The sequence below is a fragment of the Dicentrarchus labrax genome, unplaced genomic scaffold (genome assembly GCF_905237075.1).
Source record: "Dicentrarchus labrax unplaced genomic scaffold, dlabrax2021, whole genome shotgun sequence".
Lineage (NCBI taxonomy): Eukaryota > Metazoa > Chordata > Actinopteri > Moronidae > Dicentrarchus > Dicentrarchus labrax.
Window position 1 is genome coordinate 13542861 of NW_026136719.1, and position 27911 is coordinate 13570771.

The window sequence follows — 27911 nt, forward strand, 5'->3', positions numbered from 1 at the left end:
CTTGATGTAATTAAATAGATACCATTTAAAGAAAGTGACTTTTATTTGTTTATGTTTCAATGAAGAAAGAAACTAAATGTACAGTGCTAAAATTCAGTACAGTTTAATCACTATTAAACATCTCTTTTAAACAAACAATACTAATGCTATCTTGTGGAACAGCCACAAAGCGATAATAAACCTGAAACACATTTACTTCCTGTTCAGCATATTGTGCTTCAGTACTCTAATAGCCTATACACATGCATACATTCATTCTTTTTTATGCACAAACGTTCCCGGACATGTAGACTACGACCTGTTTTAATCTGGATTGCAACAGAGTGATCAAACTGAGTCACTGTTCATCCTGATAAGGTAGATTCAGTGTCACATTCTTTGTATATAAAATCTTATTGGTGCATTATCATTCAAAAGTTACCCTGGAGCCAGGAAACGGCATTGACATCATATTGTGATCACTTTGGCATGTTTACCATGAAGGTGTTTCCTGCCCACTGACATACAGACAAGATGATTCATGAATTCATTTTTATGCCCAATTATGACCCTGCCTTGAGCGTGCCGCAACAGAAGCAGAGGCATTTTTGAACTCTTCAGTCATCTAGTTTTACTGATCACACTTATGTCCATATATTGTCTTATTATGAGCTGACAGTAGAGAAATCCAGCATGGTTCCCTGTTTGATTAAATTCTTCCTTCAATGTTTGGCCCAGTTTTTACACTTCTGGTCTGCCTGACAAATCACAGTTGAGCTGTCTTTCTCTGACGTGCTGAAATCATGGCTTCTGTCACCATCGATCCAAGCCTATAAATCAAACTTTCATCCCTCATTGGTGGGAATTTCCTGTCAGAAACTGTTATATGTGAAAATTACAGAAATAGTCAAACTATGATTCAACTAACATCAGCTTAAGTTATATCAAATGAGTCAACAAGATTACATCTCTACATATAGGAACTATAATATGACATTCATTTGCTCTGTCTTTCAGACCCATTTAAAAGGTCCCCTTGCCCCTTAAGCGTTTGCTTCCTTTACAGTAACTGTACAGTAACACATTTCACATTTGCAAATATAAAAGATTAAGACATTATTGACCTCCCGATTACATTTGTGAGTTCTTAAGTGAGTTCTTAAGCGACTTCCTTCGTATGGACTCTGAGGAGTCGTCATTGAAAAGTCGTTCAATAGTGGAGACAAGCGAAGCTCTGATAGCACGGCTTAAGCCCCGGGCAGCAAACACATACAGCACAGGGTTAAGAGCACTCTTGATGTACACCAGGAACAGAGATATGTATTTCCCAATATGTGCTCGATTTTTCATGGCCTTATCCGAATGTCTGACGGCCAAGGCCAGCAGGAACCGACAAACAAAATAGGGCACCCAGCAGGTGAGGAAGAGGAGCATGGTGACGAAGAGCACGTGGTACATCCTGTTCATCCTGCGGGCAGTTGAAGGGGCTGAGGGGGAAGTGGGTGTGGGGGGCATTGCTTGCTTGACTTTGAGCACAACAGCCAGGTTACTTCCCAAGAACACCAGCAGGGGCAAGATGAAACCTGCTATTGTTTCTGTGAGAAACAGTGCCATGTCAAACTCCCCACTGTCCAGGCACTGGTATGTCCCGTTTATTTCTATCAGGACGGCACTGTGGAGGTAGGGGGCAGACAAGGTGGTGGCTAACAACCATAAGATGCCACAGGCCAGAGGAACGGCCCAGGAGGGGCGTCGCAGTCGAGCCCACACAGGCCTCAGCAGACACAGGCATCGCTCCAGAGCCACAGCGCAGAGGAGGAAAGCGGAGGCGTATAACCCCAGGCCTCGCAGGAATATGACCAGACGGCAGAAGACATGGCCAAATGGCCAGCTGTAGTTGTGGGCAATATAGCCCAACATAAGGGGGGTACGCATGAGCAGCACCAGGTCAGCCATGGCCAGGTTCAGGACATAAATACGGAAACTGCTGGCTGCACGAGTCTCCTCACTGCTGCCTCTGCGCACCAGGTGACGATTACCCCGCAGTCCAAGTGCCCAAACCACCAACCCGTTCAGAGATACGCCCACCTTGAGGAACCAAGAGGACCGGCTGTCAGTTACATTCAGGGTGAAAGACTTTTAAGGCAACAGCTTGAAATTTGGGGAAGTACGCTTATGTGCTATATATGTAAAGAAGATTGATACCACACCTGTGTTCGTTAAATAAACGTATTTACTTAATTAGCTTAGGTTAGCATTAAGGGAAAAATAGGGGGAATAGCTAGCCTGGCTCTGTCCAAAGTTAAAAACATCCACCTCCCAGCACCTCTAAAGCTCACTAATTAACACTTTATATCTCTGTACAAAAAACAAAATATTAAAATGAGTTGCAACTTTCTTTTTTGGGGGGGGTGTTATGTGATGGACTGTTTCTGGGCCTGACTCAAGGAAATCACTGCTCCCGGCCAAGAAATAGTCTCACATAAGAACCCTCCTTAAAACAACAACCTCATGCAGATTGAACACACAACGAAACCCTTTAACCAACACATAATCACAACTATTAATATGATGTGTTTCCAGACCTATCTATGCAAGGGTTGTGTAAATTCTCTGGAGACATAGAGGATTTCTCACCAGGAAGATAAGCAGAGTAGCTGTGATTTGGATTCCCTTGTTTGCCTCGCCCTGCCAAGAGCTGCTGGAGCTGTTTGGGCTAGTCTGAAGCTGGCTCATTGCAAGGACAGGAACCTGTGTTCCGTTCATATTAGCCGCTGAGGTGATCACACTGGAGATTACCTGAAACATAGAAGACATTGACTTCATGTCACATAGATTTTGTGGTTGGTTTTTACTCTTTAATCAAAATAAAATAATAACAAAATAAAAGCAATCAATTTAGTAATTGACAATGGAATGATGTTAGGAAAAATGCATGACAAGCATGATTGCACATATGAATATAGATTTCACATTCAGTTGCCTAAAACACAGACACACAGATGTCCACATCACACAAAATGACACCACAAACATCCTTCCTTCCTCAGTTTTGTTTCATTGCTGAGAAGTCTGTCAGAAATAATCATTAACAGATAAATTACAGTATATAAAGTAACTGCAGCACTGCAATCTATCCTCCACCAAACTCCACAAAACACACTGTTTTTATCACGTAAGAGGACATTGCATTGACTTGCATTCATTTAGAGGAGACTCCCCATAACCTTAACCCCCAAACCCTACCACTAACCTTAACCTTAGGTCTTCTAATGGTTAACCATGCCAGGACCAGCCTTTTGTCCCCAAATGAAAGTTGGGTTCCCACAATGTGACTTTCTGATTATATTAATATTCAACTTTTTAAAAATGAATACACACACAAACACACAGACCTTGTGTCAGGTGTTGTATTAGTAGTAATGATAACAGAAAAAGTAATCTCTTATTTATTTTTTTCCGTATTAACCATTGCCTCAAGGCCCTGCATGCATGTATATCTAGACTTGGCCTGTTTGTGTGCAGCTGGAATGAACGCAGCATGCATGCATGTTAATGAACACACCTCAAACATTAGCTGCACTAACCTTTTTCAAAGTTACTGATAGCAGTTGTGGTTCTCTGATTAAAAGCTCCTAAAGTTTAGATTTCTACAATCTACAGTAACCAAGAAGAACGATCACAATATGTGCCTCAGATTCACTTTGAAAAGCTGCTTCACTTCATTGGATGTTAATGAAAAGGGTTTGCTTCTTACCTTTTTTTATTTGCCGTGTGTGTGGGAGAAATGGAGCAGGAGATAAAGAAGAAAGGAGTGTCAACTTGCTGTTAAGAACAGTCTCTCTCTCTCTCTCTCTCTCTCTCTCTCTCTCTCTCTCTCCCTTCTTTCCTGTGTGTGATTGCAACACACACTCCTTCCTATGAACATATCTATGAACATCAGACACAAATAGTTTTGATCACAGCATTAATTTCTAGCAGTAAAAGGGCTAGCTTTAAATTTTATACAATTACAATACAATATAATAGAACAGTACAATAAAATAGAACAAGCAAGTAACCTAACTAGTGTGCTGCTTTCGTTTTACTTCTTTATTCCTTTAAAACTATGGCACTTAATAGGCCCACATATATAATCAGAATAGCAGACACAGTGCTGTGGCTTTAACACTGCGGTTAATCTCTTGACCTGTTGACTAGACTAAAATGTTGCTACAAACCACCTCTATATTATAATGTAGATGTTGAACCCACTGCAGTTGTAATCATGGAGGTGTGACCTTTTAACTGAAATGTGTCAAACTCAGTCACTGACACTGAAACTGAAGGCTGAATATTTCTTCCCTTTCCCCTTTTTTCCACGCGGTACTAATCAATGTATCTAATCACACTACTCATTTATAATCTGAAGTATATTATAAAGTTATAATCTAAAGTGATGCATAGATCTAAAGTGATACATTATGGGCAATTGCTCCTGACACAGAAATACTGCCCCTGTTAACTGAACAGACTCAAGAACTCCTTTGTCCCTCATGCCATCATACTCTTCAACTCCTCACTCGGGGGGAGGAGGAAATAGGGTAAAGAGGACAGAAGGGAAGGAGTGGTAGCCACTTACTGTGCAATAATAATCTACTCACATACATACCTGGACACTCTTCTTCTTTTTTTGTGCAATAACTTAATCCACTAAGTGCAATAATTTAACTTAACTGCTAATTTCTGCTAATGTCATTTAACCACTGTATAATAACACAATGCCATATGCAGTCCTATATAATTATCTTTATTTATCTATATTTATCCTCTATACAGTTCTCTACATTTATTTTATTTTACTTTTAACTCTACTTTCTGTATTTAGATAAGAGTTTATTGTTTATCTTATACTGTATTTTTTTTATACCTCTTCTATTTTCTATACAAGTGTTTTGTAAGCTGCTGGAAATCCAATTTCCTTGAGGGAGTCATCCCAAAGGGATCAATAAAGAGAAGTCTAAGTCTAAGTCTAAAGCTGATTCAGCTTTCCACTTTCACAAGACTATCTGTCTCACACAGGTGTACAGTTTGGTGTAAAGTGGTGCAGCTGAGGCTGTAGCTCAGTGGTACCACTCTAGTTAACATACTACATGTGGGTTGCTAAATATATTGCAGTTACCGTGCTTTACATTTGCAGTTGGTTTATTTGGTACTTTGAGGTCATTAAATGCACTAAAGGACTGCTTTTCAGCTAAAAGGAGCACACAAAATTAGGCCGTGTGTAGCTTTAATTTCACACTAGAAGGCTGGTGATATTCTGTATTTTTGTTAATGTCAACAAATCCCATGTAAATATTAAAAGCAGTGCAATGATATGTTTTTTGCCTGTTCATTTCTTCTGAAATTGGACACAAATACATACTTTTTGTATTTGTAAGAAGGACAGCTTGGCACTTTTCTTTTTAACAAATCTTACTCAAAAAGGAATGAATATTGTAATTGTAGGAGAATATCAATACACTTCCTTTAACATGAAATACTACTACACTGTCAGTGTTTGTGCTGATGGCAACTGACAGCTCTGTTTTGCTTTCCATTTAAGAGGTTTTATTATGATTTTGCAACAACTGACCCTCACCAGTAGATGGCAGTGCTGCTCATTTGGTAAACAATGAATAGCACTAATTCGTTTTTTGTGACTGGACATGTCTAGAATGAATAACACAACTGCTTCAGTCATTTTGACATTTGTGACAGTACTGAAATATATTTTGCAGATGTCTGTCCACTGTGTGAAAACTGAGCTCTACACTTTTATTACTTCATTACAAAGTCACAAAATTTCCACCCAGAATGGAAATATGAGACTGTTTCCTACAGATCATAATTTCACAGAAATAGTCACTGACTAAAAAAAACATCCAGGATTGCCAGGTTACCTGCCAGGTTAGCAACGTATAGAGACATGTTTTAATGTGGAGCAAGACATTTTTGACTGATATTGCTACTCGTCACCATACTTGTGTGTGGGATAGCCAGACTCAATTAATGGTATACACATTCATGTTTCTACAGTCAGCAATGGGAAGTAAGTGCATTTACTCAAGTACTGTACCTAAGTACAGATCTGAGGTACTTTACTTGAGTTGTTTCTTTTCACAACACCTTCCACTTCTACTTGACTGCATTTAAGAGGGAAATACTTCAGTTATTTGACAAATTGAGACTTCTGTACACAAAACATAAGAGCTTCTAAAATGGGTTTAAACTAATCAACGCTATATACAAGTAGAACCAAAGAGATTAATCAATTAGCTGATTGACAGGAAATTTGTTGCTAACTTAGTCGTTATTAAAAGTAAGTTACCATTCAAAAACATTTCATAGTTCCAGCTTCACAAATGTGACAGTTTGCTGCTTTTCCTTTGAATTATTATTTTTTATTACGCTCCCTTTAGGCAAAAAAAAAAAACAACAACAACAACAACAAAAAACAGACAACAAGAGAAATTGCAGAGACAAAGTAGTAGTGACAATTAAAAAGGATTTATTTACAGGCAAATACTAAACATACAACAAAAGGTTCTCAAAATGTGAGGCAGGATTGGCCAAAGCGGTTGTGCCAAATAAAATGGAAAACATGACAAAACTAGACCAAACTAACAACTCGAACTCACTAGAAACAAAATACAAACAAAAGGCTTTACTATCTCACCTACAAAAAGAAGAAGAACCATAACATACAAAAGTGTCACGAACCAATAACATAACTATGTGAATGATGACAATGTGCAGATGCCCCAAACTTACCTAATGTCCTTAACCTCCCACCACATACTTTTCTTTACAGGTTCAATGAATGTGCTCACAGAATGCAACAACAGCACAATCGGAGAGAGCGCGAACTCTTGGGGTTTCTTTTATTGAGGGCTCGGCATGATGATTGGCCAGCTTCAGATTTGTTCTTGTTGCTGAAAGCCAGACTGCTCAGGTGGAAACCAATCAGCCTCTGTTAGCCTCTGGAGAGAACACAGGGGAGGGACAGAGAAAGAAGCAGAAAGAAAACACATGTAAGATTTTTAATAGTTTTGAGTTGTTGTTAAGCATTAAGTACAGGTCCTTTTAATACTTTAGTACATTATCCTCATTATACTTTTAAGTATATACTTCTACTTACATACTTTTACTTAAGTAACATTTTCAATACAGGATTTTTAGTTAAAGTATTTTTACTTTCATTTAAGCAGAATCTAATTAAATACTTCTGCCACTTTTGGCTACAGTCAATCTTACTGTGTGCTTTGCTTATTCTTTAATCATTCTTACATCAGCTGAATGGTTACAGGGCTAATTAGGCTAATGGAAATAAAACAACAACAACAACAACAAACATATTTTCACACATTCATAAATGAACCATATTCATAAATGGTCATTAATTTCCAGTAGGTTTACATTTATTATAATTACATGTGTGTTTTGAAATACATACATTCATACATAATTATCTGAAACATTTTATGCTTTTGAATAAGATACATTTAGATACAGTGTGGGGGTCTTCTTAGTATTTCTGGGTTGATCAGAAATGATGGTTGGCAGCCACTCATTTGTTGTGAACTCATTTCTTTCAAGCACTCAGAAATGGATCAAATTCAATTGTATCACAAGTTTGTAGCGGAAATGTTATGACAGCTGATTTCCGTGATATGAGAGTGACAAAACCTCATACTTGTTTCAAAGCCTATAAGTTTCATACATGATACATATGCACATATACTGTAGGCACATATGTTGTTAGAAATATTGACTATCATGTATGTTTTCTGCAAAAAAAATAATGTATTATAATACCATTAACAAGCTTCACATTTTCTGTCTTTTAATCTAATTTAAAAAATGATGTTCTTGATTTGTAATGACACTGATGTACAGTATGTAAGTTTATAAACCCAGCACGTTGATCATTGCACCGTTAAAAAAAGAGTGTAACATTGAACTTTTAATTAATAATAAAAAAAATCTTACTTTCTTACTTAATACTTACTTACCTACTTAATTACTCACTTAATTCTTACTTACTACACAGACAAGCTTTCAACTTTTCCCCCTAACATTTCCAGTGGTATTATTGTTTGCGCCGCTGTCCCTAAGACCACCAATTGCCATTCTCGTCAGAACCTAGCTCCGTGAAGAAATGATCGACACTACTTTAGAAATAAGAGAGAAGAAAGAAGCATGTTGACTGAAGATGTTAATTCGAATGGTCACAGTTTTATATTGAATTTGGGAACAGGCAAAAGCTACTCTAATGATGAACATTGCATACTAGTAACAATATTGCCTCATACAAACAAATAACCAGCAGGGGGTGGCGTTGGGGTGGAGGGGGGCAGTAATGTTAACATTAGCAGAAAACATTAGGAGAAAAAGCATGTTCATTCATTTAGTTTATATAAGTCAAGCCTCCATTTTCCCAGGAAATATCTTACCTGGTGGCAGACAGAACAGCATGTCTAAAGCGAGGCTGATAGGGAACCAATCTAATTGTGGTTAGAGTCCTTCTATAGCATTACACTATCAAATTAACATTTACGCCCTAATGATAAGTAAAAACCAAAAAGTTTTCGACTTTAAAGGACCAGTGTGTGGGATTTAGTGGCAGATCACACCTAACCAAACACCGCTCATGTCTGATGAACGGGCTGAAAAGTGTGTAGGAGAAACTATGGTGGCTCGGAAACTCACGAAAAATGACATGACAACATGGCAGTGACACAGTCCGTCTCTATTTCCATTCCATGTTTCCATTTCCTGTTTTATTTTGTACTCACCTCTCCTGTCGTTGCAGATCACTTCACTTCCTGCCCTGTGATTGTTTGCCCCGCCTTGATTGCGTTCACCTGTGTCTAATTTGTCCCCACCTCTAGAGTATATATTGTCTGTGTGAAATTTAGTCTGTGCCAAACATACCAGCGACTTCTCAGTGTGGAGTGTAACGCTGGTTTGGATTATTGCCTGTTTCTTGACTCTGACTCTGACTCTGACTCTGACTCTGACTCTGCCCACTGGAGTTGTTGGCTTGTGTTGACTGGACTTCTGTGTACTGAACCTTTAATTTGAGAAGTAAGGACTGTGCTTTTACATCAAGAACCTGTGTCCAGTCGTGCGTTTGAGTCCTGCATTTTGGGTTACCAGTTGTAACAGCCGGAAACCGTTGAAGGTGACCTGCGGCGTCTGTAGATAAAAATGACTCATTCTAAGGTAACAAAAGCACAACAATTCCTATATTCAGGTGATTATACGCTAATTAAAACATACTTATGAATATTAATTTCCATTTCTGCCAATTGATCCTCCTGAATGTTACACACTGGACCTTTAAATATCTACCTACTTACTTAATACCAACTTAAACACCGGACTCAAGTAATGCTTGTGTACATAATAATTATATACGCTATAATTATTGATAGAGCTTTTGAAAGCTTTGGTCTAGAAACTGAGCCTTTCGATTTTCAGTGTTTCAGTGTGTGATCTTCACGTTTCTGTTTGGAGACATGTTTTAATGATAATAAAGGGATATTTTGCTGTGCACATTGTCCAAATACTTAAGTTAACATTATGAACAGTATTTAACTTTAATTATAGAATCAGTCAGCGTGTTTCAACAGTTTCAATAAAATAGTTGGTATATTTAAAGTAGTTTGTGGAATTGAATCATAATCAGCTTTTGGTTTCTCCACCTCTGAAGCTCGCCCACACTTCCTTTAAACCTGCTAATTTTAGATTCAGGGGTTTTGGGGGAAACCAAGCACTCATATGTCACTGTGAAAGAGCAGGAATGAAAAACTCTTTTCTTTGTTGCTAATGGTATGATATTGTTGTGAGGTAAAACAATAGCTGCTTTCTGTCTGAAGCAGATGTTGGTGACGATATGAAAATAATCTATACGTTTTCTGGAGATTCAAATTTTTTTTGTCTTTGTCTGAAATTTTCCCTTTGGTGCCATGTGTGTCACCTTTAAGGACACGTAGATCAAGACAAGGTGACGACACAGAGAGATGGAAATGTTATCAGATCATATCAGCTGTATGTCTGTCAGGCCTCTCATGCATATCCCACATATGACAGGAAAACGTCAGGTCTCAGGTTGCCCACGTGGAAAGACTGAAAAAGAGCTCTGCTGTAGAAACAGAGAGAAAAAGAAAGTATGTATTATTTTTTTTTCTTGTTTTGACTAGACGTAAAAACAACTCAAAACCATTTTTTTGCTGTAATGAACAAACTCTCACATTGGCTGTCCTTTCTGGTTTCTTTGGTAGTAGCTCATAAGAATTGAAAGTAGGTGAGGTTATGAGTTAAGGTGATGGTAGTGATACATTTCTTGACAAAATTGTATGTTTTGTCCCTTCAGTTGAACATCAAAAGAAGACTTAGATCTGCTATCCCCTTAACACCAAAATATGATGTCACTTTCTGTCTCTCAACACAGCATACACATTTTCGCATGATGTGATTTTTTTTTTTTTTTTTTTTTTTTGATCATCAAGACAATCTGGAACCTTTTTTTTAAATGAAAAGGGAAACTTATGAAGCTACTTCTTCACTCATCTGTAAGAGGGTAGACAAAGCCAGACAGAAAAAGTGAGGCTTGCGTTTGAAGCGTCCTCAGCTGGCCTATTACACATTGTGAATTTCCAGTACGTGAAAGGGGGGGGCGTCCCTGCCGCATTTCTGCTTCTTCCCCCGCCTCCTCATGTACTTTCAATTTTCCCTTCAACTACTTACACGTTACAACGTTGACTTGTCTCTTTCAGTACGCTTCCTTTTTAACACGCGCACAGGAATGTGATGTACTTGACAGTAGACGACTGGATGAATGTAAGAAAAAAGTTTGCATGAAGCCAAAAGGTGCAGCCAGCAAGTCAGAAAATGCTATTCGCAGTGCTGGAGAAAAGGGGGGGGGGGATAGGTAGTGAGAATGGATGGGGAGGCACCCTGTCTTCTGAGAAATAGAAATAGTGGTATGACTTGGTTACTGGGTTACCACAAGCAAACACTAAGATTCACGGTCACTTTGTGGCATCTTATATAACAAGGATAGTGCAGGATCAGTCATTTAGTGGAAAAGGGTCTATTTCAAAAACCACGCTGGTGACACTCCCATAACTGTCAAACAAAAATCCAATTCATTTCGTGACCCTGCACAGTCATAATGTTCAATGATTTTACAGGTGCCTCGATAAGGAACCAGCAAAGGTGTGAAAAAAAATAATATGGCGGTGCCTGGTTATCTCAGTCAGTAGAGCTGGTGACCCATGTAATGAGGCCGAGTCCGTGCTGCAGCGGCCCAGGGTTCGAGTCCGACCTGTGGCCCTTTGCTGTGTGTCGTCCCCTCACTCTGCCCCCCTTTCCTGTCTATCTTCAGCTGTCCCTATCAAATAAAGGCAATAAAAAAAAAAAAAATTAAAGCATCACTGTAACTTCAATGAAATGATCACAGGTAGAAAATGTATTAAAATGTTGACACGTGTCTCCTTTATCCAAGTTCAAATTCCTGATCCAAGGACAAACTGTTGGTATACCCTGAAAACACTACTGACTTTTCCTTGAGCGTTTTAGAGGCATATCTCAACAACTACTGGGAAGAGTGCCATGAAATTTGGTACACATATCCAGAGTCTCAGAAAATGAATCCTAAGGACTTTTGACCCCTGATTTTTCATCCAATGCCACCAGCAGGTCAAAGATTTCACTCATCCAGTGAAATTTCTTAACATCTATTGAATGGAAAACTTTGTACAAACATTCATGGTTCCCAGATGACGAATTGTAATGACTTTGGTGAACCTATCTTTTCCCCTGACAGGAAAGGATTGCCATAAAAATTAGCACACACACATTCATGTTGCCCTCAGGATAAATTGTAATCAGGTTGGTGATCCCTTAACTTTTCCTCTAGTTTATGGCCAAATACCTGCAAATACCAGCAACGTATTTGGTTCACCCATTGGTTTGTGTAGTACTGTTTTAAAGCCTTGAGTTTGGCATTATGGTTGTCGGCGTGATAGTTTGTCGGAGCCAGCGGAGGTGACGTACTGTGAGTTGAGCTGAGCTCATTGGTTGCACAGTTTAGACTCGTCCATAGCAGGAAACAATGATGGCCTAAGTCTTGGGAAAGAAATTTAGATTTTTATTTGTTAAGTTTAAGTTAGAATTAGTATGTATTTTAGATTTAGGACATTGCTTCAGTAACATTTCTTAAGGGTAAGTGAGGAATCACCAACCATTAGTGTGTTTAAGTCCTCTTTAATTACCCGTCCATTGTCTTTATTGAGGTAGCAGAAAATGTGAGGAAGGGAAGAGTGAAGTGACTGAAGTGGTGTCCCAAATCCATACTAAATCCCTACTACATTACATATTAATTCTATACTTTCACTGCAAGTTAAAATTCACAAATATGTGTTTAAATATATGTATATATACACATATACATAATCTATATATATCCAACTAATATACATATATGTATATATACGTGTGTGTATATGTATATATACATTATCACATATATTATTACTTTAAAAATTAGTTTGAAGAAGAGGTGGTTCCTCTTGCTCTAACGCAGCCATGCTTTTAATCTATTTTCCTGTCAAATCTTTCACGTGTTATCCGAACATATAATTGAATTCAGGTTCATGATGTCAAACTCCAGACGTCTTTGTGACAATCTCTACTGCTGTCATCACAGTTGACATAATTGTAAAGAACCTGTTTAAATCCAAGAAATCAATACACAGTATTTTCTCTTCTGTAGGCAGCATTTACATATAAGATAAATGACATGTTACTGAAAATTGGTTTTCTTTTTCTAATAGTCATTCTGTTAGAAAGGGGATTTCACATGACTCACACGCAGTGTATAAAAGAGATGTAAACCCACATTTTGGTTTACTGTTCAATGGGAGAGAGAGAGAGAGAGAAATACACAAGGAGGAGAGTGAGACGCTCAGCAGAGAAGAAGGAGAGAGACACAAGTTGCCGAAAGAGGAAGTGTTGTTTACTCGGAAGCCAGGTCAGTAACTATACCATTACATCAAACACACATACACAAACTTACTTCCTGGCAACAACTCAACTTAGATTAACATCTTGATTCTCTGCCAGAGCCGAGATATAACAGCACCTGCTACGTTCTATTAGAACATATTAGAACATAACATATTAATGGTAAAAGATAAAGAGGAGACACCAGGACTTTTACAGTCTTTTAAAACTTGAACATTCGTACAGATAACTCAGAAGGCATTCTTAAACTCTTTAATACCACAGATCCTTTAGAGGGTGACAAACACATATTTCCAATTATTTCAGGCTGAATTACAGGGAACGGTGTATTAAGAAAGCAACCAAGAGAAAATCCCTAAATTATGTCTTATAGCAAACTTGAAATCTAAGTTGTTTCAGGAAATATGTTAGGAAGATAGTGAAAGAACTGGGGTTTAAAAATCTCTGTGTGTATACAGTGCTGTATTTTTGGTTTTCTTTTGGGACAATTTTGTTGGCCAGGTAAGAGTTAAGATAGAAGATAAGATGGATTTTTAAAATATGTGCCTATTAGAAGAGAGAAGAAGAAGAAGAGATTTTTCTCCCACAAAAAGTAAAAAACTAAAATATTCCATTCAAGTTGATGACAGGCAGTTTCCTTGTAATACAATCTTCAAAATCTTTGCAGTTGTAACAGTAATCCAGGTTAACACAAAGTCACAGCAACTTCCAGTCATTGGCTTACTTGTGAATGAAACACTGCAGTTCACATGTATAAATGATATCTTAAAACCAACCACTAATCAGTGTCTGTTGCCCCCTGCAGGACACCCTCAACAGCATGAACACCAACAGTCTAAGGTAAGCATGTGGATGATCACCAGCCGTCAAGTCAAGTCCCAGGTTGAGGTTAATGCTAATCGTGATAGGGGTTGTTCATTACAAGACACCTAACATGTTAGCATTAGCTTCACTCTGGGAGATCTCACAGAAAGCCACCACGGCTACATCCAACACTGAAGCCATCTTCCAACTGAGGAATATAAGGCATAAACAGAGACAACGTGAAAAGTGGACCAACAACTGTGTGTCACCGCTACCAAAGCCTTTCCTGCTCTAAAAGTTTTTTATTCAAAACTTTGCAAATCTCTGCTGGTTGCAGCTGGCAGTAGGGACTTCACCATCTGTTGCCTGGTGGAGATCTGCACTGAACTGGGTGCCCTCTTCTGGTAGTTCATGGGAAAGATAATTACAAAAAGCCAGCCAGCTTTTGTTTTTTATTGTGCCATCCCAAGATATTCAGTGACCCCACCTGGGCAACAGTATGAAAGCTTTCTGGGCACCACTTCTTAAACCATTGCATAAAGGAACACTTTAGTAGTCTGTATTAATGAATTAATGAATGAATGAATGTGTGCCTATAAAGACACAGAGGGTCCAATCACTGTTGGTGATTTTTATTTTTTAAGAAAAACTGAATGATGAAGTGTTAAGAAAACGTAAATATCTCATAAATCTTTGACTTCCGCTTGACAATAAATGCATTGTCACAATGTTGGAAACAGATCTGTTTTCATTAACAACTGATGCTTTGGAGATATAGCAATATGATATTTAACACGAGTTGCATAATGATTTTTATTGCAGTATTTAGTCATTGTGACAGATCATAATCTTCCCTTTGCTGTGCTCAATTTTCCTGTTGTGAATAAATTGCTCCAGCAGATATAACTGCACTGTGTCTGAAAAGGCAGCAGTTCGAGACAAAGAATAGACACAAAACAACTAAATCTCAATCACAGTTCAACTAGTGAAAAATCCTCTGGCCAGTTTATCCTCAAACAAACCAAAAACATGCATTTGTGATGAAATTCACTTGGATATTTTCTCATTTATATTTTGTGCCTTTTGCTTTTGGTTAGTTGAACAAAGCTTCAGACAAAAGCTGGATTCAGACTGTTCCACTGATACCTGACTTTTGTATTCTGTTTGGAATCTACATTGTAATGTATGTGCATGACAAGAAAATAAAATCAATCAAAATCATCTGTGGAATGTATATCTGAAGTTTGTTCTAGCCCAACCAAACGTGAGGCCTGTATAATTACGTGTTTACATGAGAACATCTCTACATCTGCTCTCTCTGTGTAGGCAATGTCAACAAAACTCCCAGTTTAAATGAATTATAGATAGAAAAGATGTTGCTGGCAATTTGAACACATATGAACACAGTTTGCTCCAGACGGAAATGCAGACATTTTATATGCAGTTCAGCCGTCGTTTGTGGTGCTTTAGTCTTGTGACAGAAGCCCAGTGTAATCTTTTAAACCACTTTGTCATTAGTTCAGATTCCCTGTAAATGAGGGGATTACAGCCTTGGCTCCTTAAATGCAGAATATACAGGATTTTAAAGAAAATCCCTGCCAACCCATCCATCTGATAATATTTAGATGTATTGATCCATATTGAAATCATACTTAAAAAACATCAAGCTTGGTAAATAGTGGAGGATTTTGCAAACTCATTTAGTCACAGGTAAATGTAGCCTACTAATGTTTAGAAGTAGGCAGTGGTGGATGAAGTACTCGGATCCTTCACTTAAATAAAAGTAGAAATATCATAGTCATAAAAATCCTCCATCACAAGTAAAAACCCTGAACCCTGTCTCAAAGTGTCAAAACTCTGAGTCATTAGTCATAAACTGGAGCTTAAAATGTCTCTGATTAATGTGCAATAATTTGATTAAGGTGCAACTTTGCTAATACTACAGTCTTTAAAAACTCACTACTATTACTTATTTCATTTCTGTCGGCCACGTACTGTGGCATACATTTACTTTACTTTGTATATATTAGCATATATTGTAAATATTTTATTACTATAAGGTTCTTAAGCTCTTATTATATTTCCATTTTTATTTTTTATTTTTTAGTTATATGTATATACCTATATCTACATTTCTATTCTCTCTATATATATATCTATGTGTGAGCTCCTTGGGTAACTGTAACAAACAAATTCCCCTCCGAGGATCAATAAAGTATTTCTGATTCTGATTCTGAATTAAAAAAATAAAAGAATTATGAGCAAAATGTACTTAGAATGGAATAGAATATACCAGAATGGCTTCTTACAGAGTGTTATATTGAATATCATATTGTTCTGTTTTTATTACTAATGAATACATGTAAGAGCATTTTAATATTGAAATTAGTCAGTGTCGTTTTAGATACTTTGTATACTGGTTAGATTAGTATAGTAGTATAGTACTACATCATAACATACAAGCATATGACACTCTGTTTTTTTATGTAAAAGGTAACTAGTAATAATAAGAGTCAAATACATGTAGTGCAGGAAAATGTACAATATTCTCCCCTAAAATGTCAAATAAACCCAATTTCCGCCCTAGGAAGTATCTTTATCTTTCTCCCATTAAAGGGTGTATCCTCTAGGTTCATTTAAGGTGATCACTGAGTCAGTCAGGTTTCACTCGTCTTTCTATTCATCACCACATTAGTGTTTTCCCCCAAAGGGGACACCACAAAAGTACACATCCAATCAAATCTGTATTCTCTTGCTCTAAACTTCCTCATTTCGTTACTTCATTGACAAGAATTAAAACTTAGGTGTCTTCCTTGAATAAGCCTTTGACCTAAAATGTAATTGTTGTGTTGTTGTGTGTGCTTGGAGCATAGCAACAAATAAAAACATTGTAATGCTAAAACAGGAAAGCAAGCACTGCCATCTGAAATAATCATTTGAAAATGTAATCATAATTATAACTGGACATAACAAATTGCCATTATTATTACTACTACCAGTAGTATTACGGTGTACTGCTGTTCTTCGTGGGGTCTGTCCAAACTGTACTGACTCTCTATTTCATTACTTTCAAATTTATATAATTTCAGTATCACGCAGGCTGTCGATTGTGAAAAGTGTTGAAAAAAAAAAGAAAAATTAGCAAATATTGATGGAAGACCAAATAATGACATTGCAACAGTCTAATCCTAATGTACAGACATGTCCATATTATTGTCAAGATTAAATAAAAAGCTCATCCCATGTGTTCCTGAATTTTTTAATGCTTTAGAATGGTAGGGGTTCCCAGACCACCTGCCAGGTTTGGTCCCCCCTGATGTTGAGTCCTTGCTACAGCCTTGATCCAACAATACCAACAATACACACAGTGGCCACAAGAACTTGTCATTTGACACAGATCCATGGTATATGATGCACATAGCACATTATATCCTCTAAGAGATGATTGCAGACCCACATGAATATGTTGTAGAACATCTATAGCCAATACACACTGTATATTTTACACTTTATCTTGTGTATATAGATATGTTTATATATATATTTATATATAGATAGCTATGTCCTTAATAATATTATATGTTGTATGTAAGTATGTTGTATGTAGATTTGGAGTTGTAACGAAAGTAATGTCCCCCTGGGATTATTAAAGTATTTCTGATTCTGATTCTGATATCCATAAGGAAAGGCTCAGTCCCATTACAGTCAACAGTGATGCAACAAAAAAAAAAACAAAGACTGGAAATAATGCTTTTTTTTAAATAATAATTTATATATTCAAATTGTATTATTAAAAGCAACTCATGGAAAATAAATACAAATTATCTTATACATCATAAGCTGTCAGTTAAGTCAATTTCATTTATATAACCCCAAAACCCATACATTTTCCTCAAAAAGGCTTTAAGAAATAATAATAATGCATTTTTGTTGATCTTGATATTTGTATATGTCAGTATCTTAATGTGAAGAACACGAGAGAGAAATGTGCCAACCAACCCCGGTCTCCCCTGTTGAGCCTTTATATGGGCGGACCGGTCAGTCAGCTGATGACTAAAATACTCCACACAATCTCTGTCCTCAATACACGGATTTCGTCACACGAATGATTTTCCAGCCAATTACGCACAATGTGGACAATTTCATACAACTGCAGGCGGAAGACTCGTAACTTGGTGGGATTTCACTCCGGAATGTGTCCTCTGCGCGCACCTGGAGCAGCCGGAGACATGCAGAGGCAACAGATTTTAGCCCGTTTTCACTCTGTTTTATGATACTGAGCCGCTGTGGATCTGCGATTTATTCCTGTGATGGGGAGAATCACATGGAACTGCGGTGCCGTGATCCTGCTGGCCATCGTTTGCTCATGTCGTGCAGTCACTCTGGAGTCCATCCATTGGAGTAGCTCCAACACAAAGTAAGTGGGTGAATCAGTTTCACACTCGGGGAAGGATGCAACTTTATGCTGCTGTGTCCTTTTCATGTGACCTAATTCATTAAGTTCGTCAGAGGAGATAGAACAACAGCAAATCATGACACTACAGTTTTGATGTTGATGTTTCATATGAGAAGCTTTGATGTAGAGCTGAAACAATATATAAAGCAGAAATGCTAAATATTCTCTGGTTCCAGCTTCTCCAGTGAGAATTTTTTTTTGTACTAAAAATTATTAATGCTGCAACTAACACTTACTTTCATTATCAAGTAATGTGGTGATTTTTTTTCTCGATTAATCACTTAATCTTTCTTCATCTGTACAATGAAAGAAAATTGTGAAATCATCCAACAAAAGATCATCTTTAAATTAATAATATAATCAATATAATCTCAATATATATATATTGAGTTTACTATCATGTAAAAAACTGAGAAGCTGAAATAAGAAGATTTTCTCATTTTTGCTTGAAAAATGACTCAAAGGATTAATCAATTATCATAATGGTTGCAATTGATTAATCAGGTGATCTGTTTCAACTTTTAAATGGAATATATCTTTGGGGTTTGGGCTGTTCCACGAGCAATTTGAACTTGTGATGGGCATTTTTCACTATTTATAATAACAAACTGAGGTTTTAGAGCACTCAGAACTTCAAGATCTTGTTGAAAAGCTCATAAAACTGAATGACACAGTGATGCCTCACTCTGTTCTGCTTTAAACCTCATCTTGTCTCTCCCCTTATCTCACACACAGATTTAGTCCAAATCAGGGTCTAGTCCTGTTTCCTCAGATTGGGGACAAGATGGACATTGTGTGTCCGCGGGCAGATGCTTCCTCGGGGGGGACGGAGGAGTTCTCCCGTGTCTACCTGGTCTCCCGAAGTCAGATAGAGACATGCACCATCGACAAGACGGACACACCCTTGCTGAACTGCGACAAGCCTCACCGGGACGTAAAGTTCACGTTCAAGTTCCAGGAGTTCAGCCCCAACCTGTGGGGCTTGGAGTTCCTCAAGGGGAGGGACTATTATATCACCTGTGAGTCAGTGTGTGTAACCGCACAGGTCATGCTCTCCTCAGATATGATATCTGAGTGAAGTCATGTATGTCCTTTATGAACACACCTTAAAAATCCGAGACACACAAGCTGCTGGTTCCTACAGGTGGAACATTTGCATCAATGCTAGCAACTGTTTTCTTTTTTTTCCTCCTGGCTGAGAGAGGAAGCCATCATCCTCGGCTCCCTCTCAATTTGTCAGTTTGCGTGAGAATCAAAAAATGTGGCCTCGTTATTGGGCCGCTGTCGGTTGAACCAGCATCTTAGTGGCAAGTGATGCATGAGATAGAGAGCAAGTCTGACCATGTAGCCTCATCCACCTCGCCGCGCTCTGACAGCACACTTCGCTCTGGCAGGCCAGTGTGATTCCAAGGGCTTACATGCCCCAAATCACACAAGGCTTTTACAGCATCAGGCAGATTTGATGGGAGCTTTCATGGCTACGTGGCTTGTGGCCTGTGAGATGTTGTTATCTGACCTAAATGCTGCTAACAAGTCTATGTGTGTGTGAGTGACAGGGGTGAACAAAAGTTCTTGATGTGTGTGTGTGTGTGTGTGTGTGTGTGTGTGTGTGTGTGTGTGTGTGTGTGTGTGTGTGTGTTGTGTATATACAGTATATGTGTTTTAGTAATTGCTCTGCTAGTTAAAATAAAAACGTATTCAGTCAGTTTTCCCCCCCACCCATTTGTGCATCTAGAGCTGAAACTATTAGTCGATTCAACAAGAAAATTAATAAGCAACTATTTAGATAATCGAATGAATAGTTGAAGTCATGTAAAACTTTCTCTGGTTCCAGATTCTTAAATATGAGGATTTGCTGCTTTTGTTTGTCTTATGTGATAGTGAAGCAAATATCTTTGAATTTTGGCCTGTTGATTAGACAAAACAAGCTACCGGTATATAAAGATGTCACCAAGAACTTGTGATAGGCAGTGTTTTCTGACATTTTATAGACCAAACAATTAATGAATTAGCATTTGTGGCAGCCCTGGTTGCATCTTTTATGGTTTGTATGTGTTTGTGTGTGAGATTATCTATAAACTGTTTGTAACATTATAGTTTGTGCTATGTGTGCTTTTTCTTCCCCATGTGATGCAACGTTCGGCAACTGGCTAAACTGTCTGCAAAGAAATCATAATGGAAGAACTATGCATTGCTTGATCATCTTGCATTATGATGATCGCAAACAATTATTATTCATGTTTTGCCTCCTGTCTCTGTATATCAGCCACCTCCACAGGCTCTCCGCAAGGACTGGATAATACTAATGGAGGGCTGTGTAGAACCAAATCCATGAAGCTGGTGCTGAGAGTCGGCCAAAGTAAGTATTTTGTGTGCCAGCATGTGTTTAAGGCTGAATGTATGAATGAATGAATGAATGAGAGGGAGACAAAACTATAGGACAAATAATGCTAAATGAACAATACCAACAATTGTTTATTCTGGTTATTATTATAATTGTAATGCAATAATATTCCCATCTCTCTGGAAATACTAAGTAGTTGGATAATGTTGATCATCTATTCAGTCTCTTGAAGAGAGATTGCCGTCATGAATTATCTCAAATCCCTAATTCAAACCACTGGCAGCTTTAGGCCATCAGTATTATCTTGCATGCGATCATTCAGACTGTTTTTTTCCCCCCTGTATTAACATCAGAATAGCCAATGGTCCTTTAAAAAAAATTCAAACACACATTAAAATGTAATAAAGCAGATTCTGAACGTGTTCACTGCCATTACTTTAAATGTCCTGTGTATAAATCGCTCTATATTACGTAATAGTCATACAGAAACATATTGTTTTTTTTATTTATTTCTTAAACTATCCACATAATATTATGGTGGTGTTATTTATCACCTTATGTTTGAAGAAACAAACATTTATTATGGACTTCTGTCTATGGCCTATGTGTTGTATTTTGGTGTGTTATCAAGCTGCACAGAATCAGATAAATTAAGCAGTTGCTGTGTTTATGTGTGAGTTGCTAAAAAACCTTAAAAGCTAAATCAGTGAAAGCCCCTAAATGTAATTTTTTGACCTCAGAAATGTGAAGTATTATTCATATAAATTATTCAAAAGTGTGAGTGGGAGATGAAAAATCTGCATCTTGTGTGTTTCTCAACTGATCATAACTGAAAATATGGAGCTGTTTTCATGCTGTTTACAAACACATGTAAACAAACCTTTTAACAGCAACAGAAAACATTAATAACTCAGATTTAATCTCCTGTTAATCTCTACATATATTAAAACCCCTGTCAATCAATTTGGGAGTTTTGGTAGCATTATGGCCCTTCTGTTTATTCATTTATTTGTTTGTACATTCATGCTAAATGCGATATGAAATTAAATTAACAGCAGTGGTAAATGAATGCTAATGATAATAAAACTTAAAAGACTGCAGCTGAAAATCAGCTGAATGGCTAACGCTGTGAGTTTATTGCAATACATCTCTTGTTGTTAAATGAATCCCAGCACCATGCTCTACTTAAACAGGAACTCCAGTAATTTAGTTTTGCACTTCCAAAGGTGAGGGACCTGCGAGAGATTTAGAAAAGCAGTGGTGTAAAAAGTATTCAGATTATTAACCTAGGTAAAAGAAAAAGTAAAAGTACCTGTATGAATACTCCATCACACGTAAAGTACAGAAGTATTATGAGTGAAATGCAACAAATTAAAAGCATAGTAAAAGTATTTGTTACAGGGGTTTTCAACCTATGGGTAGGGTCCCTCCAAAGGCAAGACAAAACGGATGTGAGATGATTATTGAGAGAGGACAGAAGAAAAAACAGAAGTTCTGCCACACAAGTTTGTGTACATTTTTTGGGGACTTTGGGTGGATTTTCTTGTGAAATATTGAATAATATTAACTCATCTGGCCTTGAATGGATATTCAAATGAAACCAAATGAAAGGTTTAGAGGGAAAATGTCTCTTTGGTGGATCTGCTAACAGCTTATAGACATCTAAAATGTGAAATGTGACAAGGGGCATTAACTACACACAAAACATCAGGAAACTGCTGGTTTAATCCTTTACAATATGTTGTACTTTTTAAACTTATATTTTTTTTTATGTAAAATATTCAAATGAAAAGTAACTCGTAATAACTGTCAAATACATTACATAAGTGTAGTGGAGTAAAAAGTATGATATAAGTAAAAGTATAAAGTAGCATAAAATGGAAATACTCAAATAAAGTACAGGTTTCTTAAAAGTGTACCTAAAGGTCCAGTGTGTAACATTTAGGAGGATCAATTGCCGAAAATGTAATATAATATTTATAGGTATGTTTTCATCATTGTATAATCACCTGAAAATAAGAATTGTTATGTTTTTGTTACCTTACAATGAGCCGTTTTATCCACAGAGGGATCAGGTTCTAGAAAGTACCGGGGCAATAGATAGAAAACAATCCAAGCATCAGAGAGAAGAAATCCTGACCATTAGACCTTAGTATGGGCCAAGCTCCAAAAATGCTTCCCATAATGCAGTTCTTTCATTAGACCATCCCTGCCTGGTAAATGCCATAAACATACGGGGGTACATTTCCCCGCTGTTTGCAATGCAGGGTTAACTTAACCTATATCACATAGTTACATAAAACAGACAGCGAAAACAGAAACATTTGAATTGGATGAATTTAGTTATAAATATGCAAACAAGTGTTTGCAGTCAGTTTCTAGTAAAAAAAAAAAGAGTTCTGTTCTGAGTCCCACTCGTGACTCAGAACAAAACTCTCTGTGGTCTGATTAGGTTAGAAAAGGGAGATTTTTCCTTTTCTGTGACGCACCTGAATGGCGCAAAATAGTCAAAGAACTGTTATTGCTTTGATTTTGATTCACCAATGATTCAACAGACGTCATTATAGTTGCAATAGGACCGTTCTGACATGACTTTACCCCACCTACATAGTGTTAAAACAAAACAGTGAAAATGAAGAGATGTGAGGTGTGATGCTAGTAGCCATATGTTGGGATTTTATGTCAACTGTCCTGCTTTATTTTCCAGACTCTTCAAATCCAGCTTCAACACTCCAGGAGTCCCCCACCAGATTCCCACCCACAAGACCAAAGTCCAAGGCTAAGGACCCCTCCGGGAAAGAAGAGGATATCAAAAGCAAAACTGGTAAGAAGACATAAATATATGTTTGCTTGGTGTAGCCTGTAAACTACAATTTAAACTAAATTAAAAAGATAATTTTTGTCATTGTCAACAAATTTCATGAAAAAAAACTAAACTAAACTAAAAAAAAAAATAGTAAAGATTTCCACACAGTTAGGTCCATGCAGTAAGAAACAAAGCACTGTGTTGGTGTGCCTCTTAATATTTTCCTACTTCCCTGCTGGGTCTGTAATACTCGGCCCTAAGCCCATTATTTTCTACTGAAGATATACATTTTTACTTTTTAAGAAAAAAGGCTAAATATATTCGTTTTTTGCAAACATAAGTAAAAAGTTTGTTTGTTAAGGACCATTTTCAGCCATACATTTGCAGCAGCATGGTGTATATAAATAAACTACAGTGTTCATTGTGATGAAGGAACATCTCACCCAGTGCAGCAGTGTAACTCATTAATGTGTATTTAATTGTTTTTTAACAACACTGGAGCTCTATGGCACAGAAGAATAAGATAAATGAGGGTTTGGATACTCAGACGTTATTGTTGGTAGGATCACTTCACAGTTGGTTTTCGTCTTTTCACTGGATTGTTGACAATAAGTCAAAAAAATGTAATATCACCGTACGTATCATTTAGCTTTACTGATGAACTTGAGTTTTCCTACAGGAACAATACAATCCTTTAAAGTATGCTTGAGGTCAACAAACGTCCAAAACACAATACAGTCCTTTTGCTTTACTCCAGAAAGGGAACGATTTTCAACTCTTTATCAGTAGGCATCCTATGAATCTGCACTGATGAAAATGGACTCTAAATAATTTAAAATCGATATGAATTGTACCCTCGCCTATATATAAGTAATAAAAAAACAATCACAGATACTACAGACTTATTCTAATCAGACTTTTAGTATATAATGACACAATAAAGTATACTGATAACAAAATGGTCGAATTTTGCGGGAGCTTTTGATGAACACTGTTCTCCCACAATGCAATGCACAAAGGGAAATAAAGGAGCAGCTAACAGCTGAAAATAATTAAAATAAATTGTTCTTGGTGGTGTAAAAAGCTCCAAAGAAATCTAGGAAAACAAAAAAATAAGTATTAGTCTTGGGAAAAACATTTTGATGTCTGTTTGTGAAGTTTAATTGCTTTCCAGAGTTGCAGTCGGATTGACCACCAAGGTCACACATATTATATAATTTCCTCTTAGTTTAAAATGGTAAAATATGTTGATTTTTTTGGTATACTAATTAGAATGAATTATAGATTTTCGGACACAGTGCTTGTGCTCAAACCTTCCCTGATCTTGACTCATTGGCCCATTCAGTGACACAGAAAGACACCAGACTGTTTACCAGTAAGATCCTAAATATTAGAGCATATTCTACAGTGTCCAGCTTTCACTGAGGTTTTTTATCTTACTGATCAGGCCTCACCAGGGCATAAACTGTGAGTGTTTTTAAATCTCTGTGTCACGTGTCCTGCTTTACTCTTTCATCTCAGTTTCTCTGTCCTTTTTCTGACTCGCCTCTGTTTCAATGTTTCAGAAACAGGACAAACAAACCCCAGTGGCAGCGATGGCCCAGAGACAGGACTGTTCATGTGGGTTGTCTCTGGCTGTGTGATCCTCCTTCTGGTCATCATAATTCTACTGGCCTTGCTGTGGAGGTACCATCGCAGCCGCTGTGTCCCAGATAGCCAGCAGTCTGCCTCCGTGTCCCTCAACACTTTGGCTGTGCCAAAGCGGGACAGCATCAGCAGCGACAACAACGGCTCCGACCGCAGCGATGTTGTCTTTCCTCTGCGGGCTTCTGACAGCATGATCTGTCGTCATTATGAGCGTGTGAGCAGTGACTACGGGCCCCCTGTTTACATAGTTCAGGAGATAATGCCCCAGAGTCCCACCAATGTCTACTACAAAGTCTAATATTTGCTGCTCTCATGCCAGTCTGTTGCAGGAAATCCTGAATTTGAACTGTCGGGGACACCCAGGCAACAGACAGTGACACAACACTTCCATTGCTTTTGTTTTAAAGTTTGTGGGTGGTGTGAAGAAAAGACAAAAGTCAGTCTTATCCTCTTGTCACACTGCACTAAGTGCACAAAATCCTGTTGGACTGTTTTGTTTTCTTGTTATATTGAAATGACAATCAGAGAGGAAATTGATGTGTCATAACACATCATTCAGTCGTTATGGAAGTGTGCAGCGAATTCCAGTGGTGGTTTGTACATTACTAAGGTACTGTACTCAAGTACAATTTTGAGGTTTCTGTGTCCAGACAATTTATACTTCTGCTCCATTACATTTCAGAGAAACATATTGTACTTCTTGCTCCTCTACATTTATCTGACAGCCATAGTTACTTTACAATTCCAAATTTTAAAGACATTTTTAAAGACCTTTAATAATAATATATGATGACTAAACAGTTCAAATTTGACCTTAATTGGTTAGTTCATAAATCAGTTATCACAAAATGTATCAGCGACTGCTTCGAAAACTGACATAGCTAAACATTTCATGGTTTCAGCTTCTCAAATATGGTGATTTGCTGGTTTTCCACATCTTAAATTACAGTAAACTAAATCATTTAGAGGTTTTAACTGTTGGTTGGACAAAACAAGACATTTGGAGTCATCACTTAAAGCTCTGGGTAACTATGATGCATTTCTCACTATTTTCTTAACTTTTACAAACGGATTAATCAAGAAAATAATCAGGAGATTAATCCATAATGAAAATAGCAGTATTTCACACTCATATAATCGTTTTTTCTGTAATGAGTCATTTTACCTGTTACTTTTGATACTTGAAGTACTTTAAGTAATTTTCCTGATAATACTTGCATAGTTTTTACTTAAGTAACATTTTTAATTCAGGACTTTTACATGTAATGGAGTATTTATTTTTAAAGTGTCTGAATACTCCCTCTACCATTGGCAAATGCCAATTTGTTCATGATTTTATTTTTCAAAGAAAATAAATCAATTATTTCTCACTGCCACCTCACATGGCAGCTTCACTTGTACAGTAAGTGTGCATCTTATTTAGTTTATTGATGAATCTTAAAAAAGATTGCACTCCAACACACTACATTTGCTAGCACTTATTAAATATGAATTTATCACAATTTAATTGTGTAAACTGTTCAGTGAAATGAAAATAATGATTTTGTGGCTTTCATTAAAGTTAAACCATTTCAAAGGATTTCACCCTTAATTTGTTCTGCTGCGGGCTGCTTTAATTTATACATTTAATACTGTGTCACCTTCTTTTTTTAACAGAATTATTTATTGTTATTTAACAGCATGTTAAATACACAAAGATGTCTCCATAGAAATGTAATTACTCAAATCTTTTGTTACTTGTTAAAGGTGTGACGGTTTTAAATACTGGACAACAACTCCTCAGTAGTCTCTTCTTCAGTCTGTCTCTTCCCTCTGCTTTCCAAAAGACGAGAGCAACACTGAAAGTCATGGAAGAAAATGAAGAGAATAAACTGGTGAGATGAAAGTTTGAATCAGGATAGACTGCAGATAAATCACAGCACACGCTTTCAACTTTCCTTGTGGTTACAAAATTACTAAGCAGCACAGTTGGCCTACATGATGATTCAGACAAGCAGCATCAGTATTTGCATATAACTAATGTTAAGACCGCCATGGTTTATTCAGAAATGATCGCCTCTGTATTATACTTAAAGGACTTTTATTCATTTTAGTTGATACACACTTTATCTATGGTTGTTGTGAAACTAACTTTAAACTCAAAACGGTTTTCTGAATGATTTTGGGTGGGTAGATTCTGCTCAGAGGAGCGTGATGCGTCATTACTTAATGGTGCTCATGGGATAGGGACTGTCATTCTGCAGTGAACAGCACCATGAGGAGGTTTTCACCATTAGGTTGAACGGACAAAAAATGTCATAATGCAAAACGCAGTTTGATTTGGTTTGTGTCAAAGTGGATAGTTCTGGAGTATATTTTGTAAGTTGTTCATATATTTACTGTCATAATTGTAATATTGTACCCACTAAGACACAGGATACAATAAGGCCAGTCTGTGTGTAAAAATCTCAGACTGGATCTTTTACAACTTTCACTGAACCTCTCTATCACCAACAGCTGCAGTGTCATCCTTACAGATCGACACATTTGTGTAATCTGCCTACAATCTATTTTACTATCTGTAAAGGTAAAGGTAATACAAATCATTTTCCCCCTCTTTTTTGCATTAAAAACACTTAGCAGTTGATCATCTCATAGTCTCTCCTGTGGCCCTGTGCACAGCATCCATGGGTGAACATGTTTCATGCTCCTTCAGCCACATCATGCCGCACATTTTCAACCTGTCAGCTTCCATGAGCTTCCTCTCCACCAGGGACACTGTTGCCTCTGAAAGCAAGAAGCCAGACTGCAGGATCTTGAGCACATGTGCTCATGTGCATCAA

The 27911-nt window shown here is 37.3% G+C and overlaps 2 protein-coding genes and 1 long non-coding RNA gene across 3 annotated transcripts; 2 read left to right on the forward strand and 1 right to left on the reverse strand.

Annotated features, from left to right (window-relative positions):
• Positions 1-24: 24 nt before the first annotated feature.
• LOC127351785 (C3a anaphylatoxin chemotactic receptor) lies at positions 25-3878 on the reverse strand. Its single transcript, XM_051379696.1, has 3 exons — positions 3737-3878; positions 2617-2778; positions 25-2067 (listed from the first exon to the last, which is right to left on the reverse strand). Exons 2-3 carry the CDS (start codon positions 2743-2745, stop codon positions 1111-1113), a joined length of 1086 nt encoding a protein of 361 aa, XP_051235656.1. The 5' UTR covers positions 2746-2778; positions 3737-3878; the 3' UTR covers positions 25-1110.
• A 9049-nt stretch (positions 3879-12927) lies between these two features.
• LOC127352177 (uncharacterized) lies at positions 12928-15057 on the forward strand. Its single transcript, XR_007881054.1, has 2 exons — positions 12928-13039; positions 13838-15057. It is a non-coding gene; the product is annotated as an uncharacterized LOC127352177 (long non-coding RNA).
• Positions 15058-17990: 2933 nt separating this feature from the next.
• Positions 17991-26668, forward strand: LOC127351483 (ephrin-B2a-like). Its single transcript, XM_051379038.1, has 5 exons — positions 17991-18253; positions 19028-19311; positions 20559-20651; positions 23344-23460; positions 25008-26668. Exons 1-5 carry the CDS (start codon positions 18147-18149, stop codon positions 25385-25387), a joined length of 981 nt encoding a protein of 326 aa, XP_051234998.1. The 5' UTR covers positions 17991-18146; the 3' UTR covers positions 25388-26668.
• Positions 26669-27911: the final 1243 nt, after the last annotated feature.